Source organism: Paramisgurnus dabryanus, chromosome 5, assembly GCF_030506205.2.
Source record: "Paramisgurnus dabryanus chromosome 5, PD_genome_1.1, whole genome shotgun sequence".
Taxonomy (NCBI): Eukaryota; Metazoa; Chordata; class Actinopteri; order Cypriniformes; family Cobitidae; genus Paramisgurnus; species Paramisgurnus dabryanus.
The window spans coordinates 31056114-31067386 of record NC_133341.1 but is presented as its reverse complement, the minus strand read 5'-3'; the positions used below and the strand labels follow the sequence as shown (position 1 = coordinate 31067386).

At 35.7% G+C, this 11273-nt stretch overlaps 1 protein-coding gene across 1 annotated transcript; it reads left to right on the top strand.

Annotated features, from left to right (window-relative positions):
• The first annotated feature begins 814 nt into the window (after nucleotides 1–814).
• Nucleotides 815–4693, top strand: LOC135732141 (uncharacterized). The gene is made up of 6 exons (XM_065250036.2): nucleotides 815–1024; nucleotides 1324–1465; nucleotides 1939–2048; nucleotides 2187–2352; nucleotides 3414–3551; nucleotides 3775–4693. The coding sequence occupies exons 2-6, from the start codon at nucleotides 1324–1326 to the stop codon at nucleotides 3879–3881; spliced, it is 663 nt and encodes a 220-aa protein (XP_065106108.1). The 5' UTR covers nucleotides 815–1024; the 3' UTR covers nucleotides 3882–4693.
• Nucleotides 4694–11273: the final 6580 nt, after the last annotated feature.

The window sequence follows — 11273 nt, the reverse complement described above, 5'->3', positions numbered from 1 at the left end:
TGTGAAGAGAACATATGAATTCAGCCCCTGCGTCACTTTACACGTTGAATAAGATTCAAGATGTTTGTTTCAGAACCTGAGGAGGCGGTAAACCACGCAAATTTGTGCCTGAACAGACAAATATGAACAAATCAAATAACAAAATACTATAACGAGTAAATTTTCGACAAACGTTACGTTTAAAACTACACTCAAATTACTTTTCTTATGCATCATCTTGATCCGGATTGCCTGGATGCTCGTCTTTCTTAGTATAATAAAGCATCAAGGCAGAAACTCTATATTGTCATTAGATTTAGTGTCTTTACCTCGGACAGACGTTTTCTCGTTGCCGTTTTACTTCTGTTCTGGAGATTGATCAAACGTGTTTTTCCATCACACTTCAATATGTTTAACTTCAACAGCGCTGCGCAGATTCATCAGCCTATGACATCAAAGTATCGCGAGAGAGTTTCGAGACCTGCGCTTACTAATTGCTCTTTCGCAGACCTTCACGTACTGTAGATAAATCTGCGTAGCGCTGCAGTAGCGCGTACTGTAAGTATACGCACTTGCCATCAATTGGGCAAAGCTGTGAATTACATTTACACGTTGCGAATTACAAAAATTGTCACAATCTGTCAAAATGACGGATGGCTTTCAGATTTTTCCGTCACTGCTAAAAATATTCTGGCAAAAGGACACGCGACCTGATTTGTACCCTGTCACAATTTAACCTATGTTCAGTAAGAATAGTCCTACATAAAATCTGTTTTACATTATGTTAAAAATAAACGAATGAATGAGCAGACAGATGTGTAAATAATGCAATCAAATAGCCTATGTTTTCTTAACCGTCACATTGCGAAAGTACTCATACACTTGATTTTACACTTGGCTGATTTTTTTCTTCATTTTCTAAGGAAAACTATTTGTCTAGACTACTTATTGCAGTAATACGCGTCATGACGTATGGCTTGTGCTGGGTTTTTAAAGCGCAGCTGAAGTATTGGACTTTCAAAAAGCGCACAGAAGACAACCGGAGGTACATGCACGCGCATGCTTACGTCTCTTCTCGTTTAAGTTTGCAGATTTAATGCCTCACAATACATTGCAGAATTTTGACAAGGATAAAGTCGTCCTGCATAGCATGCAATATTTCCTTACATAGTAGCCTAATCTAATTCGTTTAGCACGCGCGCATTTGTGTGTGTGTGTTTGCAGACCTGACGACTCGAATAGCGCAGTCAAAAATGCAGTCTGTGCATGCTTTATCTAAGTTTTATGACGGACAACATCTTAAACTGGTGTGTTTGGATCTGTTTTGGCTGTTTACCTTTTTAGATGTGCAGCCTAAGAGGAAGAAACCCCGACACACCTGCGTATCTGGAAACACAGGGCAAATATGTGCGTCTTCAAAGCACACGAGATTCGGTTCAGATGGTGCTGGAGAACTGGCAGATGGGCGACACTGATGAACCCAAAGGTAAAAACCTGCGCAGTTAATGCAATACTTTAAATATTTAAATTCTCTACATTTCAATTGTTAATTATGATCATGGTTTGAGAGTATGATTATGATCAAGGCTAAAGTATCATATGATGCGATAAAGATAATTAAAGTTTCATTGCACTCATTTATTTCAATCTTCGACAAAATCTTACTCAGCCAATGTTAAAGATATCAAGTTATATTTTCACTGAATGTTCTTTACATTATACAGGATGATTTTATAAAGAAAACAGTAAATCACAAAAAAATTATTGTAGCTGGGTTTTCACAGACAGAGACACAGATTTTTTATTATAGTTAACTGTAGTAAACTGATGTATAGTTTTTACTTAGTGAGGTTCAAAAGCACTAGTATTTACTATTGTTTGCTTGAGTAAAGACTATATAGAAAGGTCTCTAGAATCAATAAAACACTAACAATTATTCTTTCTTTTTTCTCTGCTCAGTCACTGTGTATGAGTATGAGTTGGATCAGCGGATATGCATGGCTTTTTCCTTTGAGTTGAAGAATAAGAAATATTTTCCTGTTGTCACTGGTGATAAGATTAGCTTTGAGGTAATGTCATTGTCTTTCTTTGGGCTATATTCACATGAATCTAAAACCTTAAAATGAGCTTAGTCTGCTGTTAGTTTATTTTTATTTTGTATTGTGTGCAGTAGCTTAAATCTTTCTCATATACACATTTTATTGAAGGAACGGTTAAAGCACAATGAGAAAAGGTTCCTCTTTCAATGGGCTGAGAAAACAGGACAGTGTTTGGAGTCAGTAGCTGAACCCAACAAGTACCTGGCTGTTATAGGCAGAAAAGTTACCATCCATTCATATCCGACAGAATTTACGATCCATTGCCAAGAGAAAGGTACTTTTATGGAATTTTCCGATTGGTTTGTAAATTGAATGATTAAAACACAAAAATAATCTATTGTATATCTATAATTAATGTCTCTCTTTTCATTAACCTGTTAGCCTGAACTAAACTTAACTGAAATGTCACAGCCAAGCTAAAATAGATACAGTTCATGAAGACTTTGCACTATGAATAAGTTTGGTCTCATTTGAAAGTAGACACTAGGAAGTTTATTTGGAAGTCAAAATGAATTACTGCAATTACTACAGTTAAAAGCATTAATTATTGCAATCTTTGTCAGTCATTTGAAGAGACAGTTCACCCAAAATAATTTTTTATTATTATTTACTTGCACTCATGTTGTTTGAAACTTCATGCCTTATTTTGTTCTACATAATACTTGTGCTACAAGTGTTGTTTGGGGTTTTCTGGGTACTATGTGAGTATATGGTGACCAAAGCAAACACCATCCACTCCCATTGAAACCAGAAAACCCTTCAAGCTTCCAAATGACTCATTGTTAAATAAATAACCCACTTGGCTTGTGTCCTGAAGACATCAACTCATCATTCTTTTCGTTGTGGATATCACTGTTTTAGTTAACATTATCTAAAAGTAAAACATCTTACTGCTTAAACAACAGATTAGACATTCAGGACATTTAAAATATTCGGCACAAATATTTTTTGTTTCACACCTGGGGGTCCTTTCGAAGTATAAAGAGGCGATCACCACGCACTCCTATAGTAACCAGAAAACCCAAAATAACACTTAAAAAAAGACAAAATGTGCGATTGGGTTCTGAAAAACAAAGGCACTGGGGGATTAAACAACACGAGGGTGAGCAAATAATGACAAAGTTTTTGGGTGAACATCTTTTTAAGCACCATTTTAGTATTGTAATGGTAAACGGTGCAATTTGCATGCTGATTTGATACATGTAACAGCTCACGTCGTCTGTAATGAATGTATAAAATCATATTAAAAGACTGCAGTCTGTGTTGGCAGTGTATTCACTAGGTTTTAAAAAAGAACTTTTTGGACTGATCTGTTTGAATCTTGCTTGTTTACAGAACCAAAAAGGTCATGCATGACACCAAAAAAAGCATATCCGAATACCAGAAACAGCGTGTATGTTTGTTGCAAAGGAAGATCAACTCGAAGGACAGTTGTGGCGAATATGATCTGCAACAGTGAAAGCTCCCCTAAAAGTAAGATAAATCTGTGCTGTTTATGCCTTATATTGAGTGCACACACAGATTGCATAATCATTTTATAGTTGCAGATATTAAGTATATACTTTAAATATCAATAATTTCTTTATTTATGGATCTCTTTTGATTAACTGCAATCCTGTGACACACTAATAGTTTAAACCACGCCACAAACAACTGGAAAAATGCACTTTAAAGGGAATCTCTCTCTCTCTTTCAGGGAAAACAAGATCATCCAGCAAGTGCTTTTCGGTTATGAGACACAACTTGAGTGGTACAAAAAAATGCCATTCTTTTTGGGCCAACCTGGATGTTAAGAAAGTCTGAATGCAAAATGATGTTAAAAGTATTTGACTATCTGTGGTTTTATGACGTCATCAAAATTGTATTACTTAAGTGAATCAGAAAGTATATGACCCAAGTTTAACCTGTTGACTAACAACACACAGGACAGGAATATAAACCATATGAGATTTTACTGCATTGCCTGTATCACCTACTTTAGTCACTTTTTATGGAGCTATTTCACCTTTTGCAAATCCTTTTTGAATGAGGCTGCTGGTTGGTTCATTTCCAGTATTTAACAAACAACTATTGTGTAACATGAAATACATGGTTTGAGATCTGCTGATCGAGTCGTCTGGTCAAGTTCAAATACACACATTTTAGCTCATTTAACAAACTACAGTATATTTATATTAACACAACATGTAAATGCTTGCATAACGTGATGCTTCTAACATCAGTTTGCTGTGTTTTCACACTTTATTGTTGTATAAGAAAGTTTCTTGGCATCTGTTAAATCTTACATAATTGCATGTAAAGACACGATTAACCTGTCTGAACTCAGATGTGATCCCTTGTCATGAGAAGCAGGAGATGCTGCGGCCTGAGATGTTGCAATTTATTATTGTACAGTAGAAGTCATTTATGCATGTATTTATCTATTAATGTATTTAAAATATTCAATATTTTATTACACTTATTTATGTTTAAAAGAATAACACAATAAAAATGTTGTAGCCTTGTAATTCACATGAATGTAGTTATTTTACTTCTTTTCATTGATATGTACATTTTACTAATACTACTGCCAGATCAATTGTTTCTGGCTGAATTTATTTACCAGGTTAAACTGTTATTACACTAAAATTAAAATATGTGACCCTAGGTCATAACGTTTTTTTTTTATTGAGAGTTATACATATAATCTACAGCTTCATTGATGTTTGGTTTGTTTTAGGACAATATTTGGCTGAGATACACAAATATGAATATCTGGAATCTGAGGGTACAATTAAAATCTAAATACTGAGAAAATTGCCTTTAAAATTATCCAAATGAAGTCCTCAGTGCTCACGTAAATAAAAGTTTTGATATATTAATGGTAAAAAAATGTACAAAATATCTTTACATATTCATGATCTTACATAATAACCAAATAATTTTTGGCATAAAAGCAAAATCGATCAATTTGACCCCTGCAACGTATTTTTAGCCACCCGTGCTTGAAAATGTTTATGTGGTCCAATGTCACATATGGGCTTTGGACATTCTGATTCGACTGTTATTGATTAAGGACCTCACAAAAATGTCCAACATAAAAATCTGTGACTAAATTCCTTATTTATTTTGTATGCAAATGCAAGTGGAAAAAAACTTGCATGGCAGATTTATTCATTTCTTAATTTAATTTTTAATCTTTGAGATTGTGTGCATGTGTCATGTTAAGAATAGAGGTTATGGATGTGCATTTGGGGTGGTTTCTTTATATAGCAAAACATACATGGCCTTACAACCCCTAAATATAGCGCTACAGTACACACAGTAGAAAATATCTGTTCATGAGTCACAGCCCTCTGATGCCCTCCAGTGTTTTTCATCATCATCACCACCAGTGCATATACAGTGAGGAAAATAAGTATTTGATCACCCTAATATTTTGCAAGTTCTCCCACTTTGAAATCATGGAGGGGTCTGAAATTGTCATCGTAGCTGGATATCCACTGAAAGAGACATAATCTAAAAAAAAAATCCAGATTCACAATGTAATCTAATTATGTTGTATGAAACAGCTGCAAATAAGTATTTGAACACCTTAGAAAGTCAATGTTAATATTTGGTACAGTAGCCTTTGTTTGCAATTACAGAGGCCAAACGTTTCCTGTAGTTTTTCACCAGGTTTGCACAAACTGCAGGAGGGATTTTGGCCCACTCCTCCACACAGATCTTCTCTAGATCAGTCAGGCTTCTGGCCTGTCGCTGAGAAACACGAGTTTAAGCTCCCTCCAAAAATTCTCTATTGAGTTTAGGTCTGGAGACTGGCTAGGCCACACAAGAACCTTGATAGGCTTCTTACAGAGCCACTCCTTGGTTATCCTGGTTGTTTGCTTTGGGTCATTGTCATGTTGGAAGACCCAGCCTTGACCCATCTTTAATGCTCTAACTGAGGGAAAGAGGTTGTTCCCCAAAATCTATACATGGCCCCGGTCATCCTGTCCTTGGTCGCATGTGCAGAAAAACACCCCCAAAGCATGATGCCACCACCCCCATGTTTCACAGTAGGAATGGTGTTCTTGGCATGGTACTCATCATTCTTCTTCCTCCAAACACGTTTAGTGGAATTATAACCAAAAAGTTATATTTTGGTCTCATCTGATCACATGACTTTCTTCCTTGGCTCCTCTGGATCATCCAAATGGTCATTGGCAAACTTAAGACGGGCCTGGACATGTGCTGGTTTAAGCAGGGGCACCTTCCGTGCCATGCAAGATTTCAAACCATGACGTCTTAGTGTATTACCAACAGTAACCTTGGAAACAGTGGTCCCAGCTCTTTTCAGGTCCTTGACCAGCTCCTCCTGTGTATTTCTGGGCTGATTTCTCACCTTTTTTAGGATCAATGAGACCCCACGATGTGAGATCTTGCATGGAGCCCCAGTCCGAGGGAGATTAGGAGAATGGGTGGGCCCCACCTTGCAATGTTGGCTGGGGCGTGTTTACGTCTTAAACGTAAGATAAAAGAAATCCTGCTGGTCCACTATTCGGCGTTTAAATCGCTGTGCTGCAAAAGACTTTGTTTATACCAACTGTGCTTTGTTGAATGGTCTCATTCTCACTAGTTAACATGAGATGAGCAGTAAATGCAGGAAGTTTGGCTTTATGTTGTGTTTCCACAACAATTTTAGTGAGTAAATCTACTGAAATGGCCACCATAGGAGAGTGACGTGTGTAAAGTACGCAGAGGTTTGTCGTTTGTCATAGTTGTAAAAAACAATGGCTTCTAAACATCTTTGCTAAGCGCGAACCAGTACAAAAATCAATAAATTATCGGGGAGAGTCATGCATTTTTCACAATCATTTTGGAGGGTCAGGGAAAAATTTATTGTAGGCTAAGGTCTTTTTTGTCAACAGATCTCAAAACTCCTCCGGCGGCCCCTCAAATAAATAGGCTACTTAACCGTCACATTCCGAAAGTGCTTGTACACTTGACTTTACACTTGGCTGATTTTTTCCTTCATTTTCTAAGGTAAACTATTTGTCAAGAGTTATTGCAGTAATACGCGTCATGATGTATGTAGTTTTTAAAGCGCAGCTGAAGTGTTGGACTTTCAAAAAGCGCGCAGAAGACAACCGGAGGTACATGCATGCGCATACTTACATCTCTACTCGTTAACGTTTGGAGATTTAATGCCTCACAATACATTGCAGAATTTTGTCAAGGAAAAGGTCGTCCTGCTTAGCATGCAATATTTATTTGTGTGTGTGTTTGCTGACCTGACGACTCGCAAAGCGCAGTCAAAAATGCAGTCTGTGCATGCTTTATCTAAGTTTTATGACGGACAACATCTTAAACTTGTGTGTTTGGATCTGTCTTGGCTGTTTATCTTTTTAGATGTACTGTCTGAAAAGAAACCCCGAGATATCTGCGTATCTGGAAACACAGGGCAAATATGTGCGTCTTCAAAGCACACGAAATTCAGTGCAGATGGTGGTGGAGAACTGGCAGGGGGGCGACACTGATGAACCCAAAGGTAAAAACCTGCGCAGTTAATGCAATACTTTAAATATTTAAATTCTCTACATTTCAATTGTTAAAAATTACGATCATGCTTGAGAGTATGATTATGATCAAGGTCTCATAATGTAATGATGTGATTAAGAGAATTAGGCAAGGCAAGGCAAGTTTATTTGTATAGCACATTTGTAAATGAGAAAAGAATGTATAAGAGAAAAAAAGTATGAAGAAATGAGAGACACAAAAAATCAAAGATACATGAGAATTTAAAATATAAATTAAAAGAAAATAAATGTGATTTTAATAAAAACTGTTTAAATGTGTAAAAAATAATAAACAGCACTGTAAAAAAATTCCGTAGAAATTGCAGCTGGGTTGCCGGTAATTTACCGTAGATTTATATTTATGTTATTTACTGGCAACATTTTGTTCAAAGTTAACTGAACATTAAACATTTACAAGTATTTGTCTTTACAGAGTAAAAATAAAAAACAGCAAACATTCTGGGAAACAAAATTCTGGGAAACAAAAACTGAAAAAGGTTGATGATGATTTCTGTTTCCCAGATTGCTTTGCATGAGGCTGTTATTGTATAGTTTTATTCTGTAAAGATAAATACTTGTTAATATTTAAAATTTATTTAACTTTGAACTCTTGCCAGTAAATAACATACATTTAAATTAACGGTAAGTTACTGGCAACCCAGCTGCAATAACATTGTAATTTCTACGGATTTTTTTTACAGTGAGGAATAAAATGATAAAACAGATGAAAATAAGAATAAAAACAAGAGAAATAAAAATAATTAAAATATATAAAATATAGTGCAATCAGTTCGGACCCAGCATAGTGCTCATTCAGAAAATGCATAGCTAAACAGATGTGTTTTGAGTCTGGATTTGAATGTGACTACTGTTGAAGCACATCTGATCTCCTCTGGAAGCTGGTTTAATTTCTGATGGGATCCTAATGATCTGAGTGATCTCTTGGGTTTATATTCAATGAGCATATATCCAATGTATTGAGGTCCATTTAGTGATTTATATAGCCTACCATTAATAATACTTTAAAATCAATCCTAAATGTAACTGGGAACCAGTGTAGAGACCTGAGGACTGGTGTGATATGTTCATATTTTCTGGTTCTGCTCAGAATTCTGGCAGCAGCGTCTGAATGAGCTGGAGCTGTCTAATGGTCTTTTTGGGAATGCCAGTGAGGAGGCCATTACAATAATCCACCCTTCTGGTGATGAAAGCATGCAAAAGTTTCTCTAAACAAAGCATCTAATTCTTGCGATATTTTTGAGATGATAATATGCTGATTTAGTTATTGCTTAGACATGACTACAGAAACTAAGGTCAGACTCCAGATTCGCACCAAGATTCCTGACTTGATTTGTAGTTGTTTGACCCCTAGCGTCAATGTATGCATTCACCTTGAGAACTTCATCTTTGTTTCCAAACGCAATGACTTCAGTTTTCTCTTTGTTTAACCGAAGAAAGTTTTGGCACATCCAACTGTTAACTTCATCAATGCATTTGCACAGGGAGTCAATGGGGCTGTAGTAGGCGAAGTTTGATTGCACTTATTTATTTTAATCTTCGACATGATCTCAGCCAATGTTAAAGATATCAAGTTATATTTTCATTGAATGTTCTTTACATTAAACAGGATGATTTTATAAAGAAAACAGTATATTAAAATTTTTTTTTTAGTAAACTGAGGTATAGTTTTTACTGTAGTGAGGTTCAACAGCACTTGTATTTACTATTGTTTGCTTGGGTAAAGACTATATAGAAAGGTCTCTAGAATGTATGAAATGTTATAATAATCTCTAATGTTTTTATTCAAAGTGATGATGATAAAGTGTTTGCCACTGAAAAGTTTTTATCAATAAAACACTAACAACTATTCTTCCTTTTTTCTCTGCTCAGTCACTGTGTATAAGTGTGAGATGGATAGGCGGATGTGCATGGCTTTTTCCTTTGAGTTGAGGAAGAAGAAATATTTCCCCGTTGTCAATGGTGATAAGATTAGCTTTGAGGTAATGCCATTGTCTTTCTTTGCATGGGCTATATCCACATGATATATATATAATCTAAAAGTGAATTATAGGTCAAATCATACAATCTAAAAAATGCTGGGTTATATTTAACGCAGCGTTGGGTCAAAAAGGGACAAGCCCAGCTGGGTTAAAATTATATGTTTATATTTGACCCAACATTGGGTTAAAATAAGAGTGTATTTGGCTTTCTGTAGCAATCTGTAACAATAATATCTGAATTGTCAAAAGTTAGTGTCAAAGTTCTTAAAACAATTTTTTTTATTATTTATAATCCATTTCAATCAGCCTGAAATGGTTTTTAATCCAAGACCAGCTAAAACCAGAAAATTAGCTTATAGTCTGCTGTTAGTTTATTTTTATTTTGTGTTGTGTGCAGTTTCCTAAATCTTTCTCGTATACACATTTTATTAAAGGAGCAGTTAAAGCACGAGGAGAAAAGGTTTCTCTTTCAATGGGCTAACAAAATAGGACATTATTTGGAGTCAGTAGCTGAACCCAACAAGTACCTGGCTGTTAGAGATAGCAAAGTTACCATCTCATCATATCCGACAGAATTTACGATCCAGGAGAAAGGTACTTATATGGAATTTTCCAAATATGGTTTGTAAATTGAATTATTAAAACACAAAATAATCTAATGTATTATATATATATATATATAATTAATGTCTCTCTTTTCATTAACCTGTTCATCATAGCTAAACTAAAATAGATACAGTTCATGAAGCCTTTGCACTACACTTCAAAAAGTGCTGGGTTATTTTTAATGACCCAACTGCTGGGTTGTAACACAACTGTCGGGTTATTGTCAGTCATCCATGAGTTGAAACAACCCAGAAGTTTGGTCGTTTTTAACCCAGCATTGTGTTCTGTTTGATAGTGACCCAACCATGGAGTGTAAATGCATACGTCTCATTTGAAAGCAGACACTTGGAAGTTTATTTGAAAGTCAAAATTAAATGCATTAACTACTGCAATCTTAAAATTACAAACCTTAGTGTCAGTCATTTGAAGGGATAAATACCCAAAAATACAAATGTCATTATTTACTTGCACTCATGTTGTTTGCATTTGTTGCAAAGGAAGATAGAAGCATGTGAGGCGAATATGATCTGCAACATTGAAAGTAAAAAAATATTTTTGTTTAACACCTGGGGGTCCTTTCGAAGCATAGAGAGGTGGTCACCATGCACCCCCATAGTAACCAGAAAACCCAAAATAACACTTTAAAAGAAAGAAAGAAAAAATGTGCGTTTGGGTTCTGAAAATAAAAGACACTGGGGGATTAAACAACACGAGGGTGAGCAAATAATGACATAGTTTTTAGGTGAACATCCTTTTAAGCACCATTTTAGTATTGTAATAGTGAACGGTGCAATTTGCATGCTGATTTGATACATGTAACAGCTCGTGCCATCTGTAATAAATGTATAAAAATCAAATGAAAAGACTGCAGTCTGTGTTTGCAGTGTATTCACTAAGTTTTAAAAAAGAACTTTTGTGACTGACCTGTTTGAATCTTGCTTGTTTACAGAACCAGAAAGGTCATACATGGCACCAAACAAAGCATATCCGAATACCAGAAACAGTGTGTGCATTTGTTGCAAAGGCATATCAACTCGAAGGACCGTTGTGGC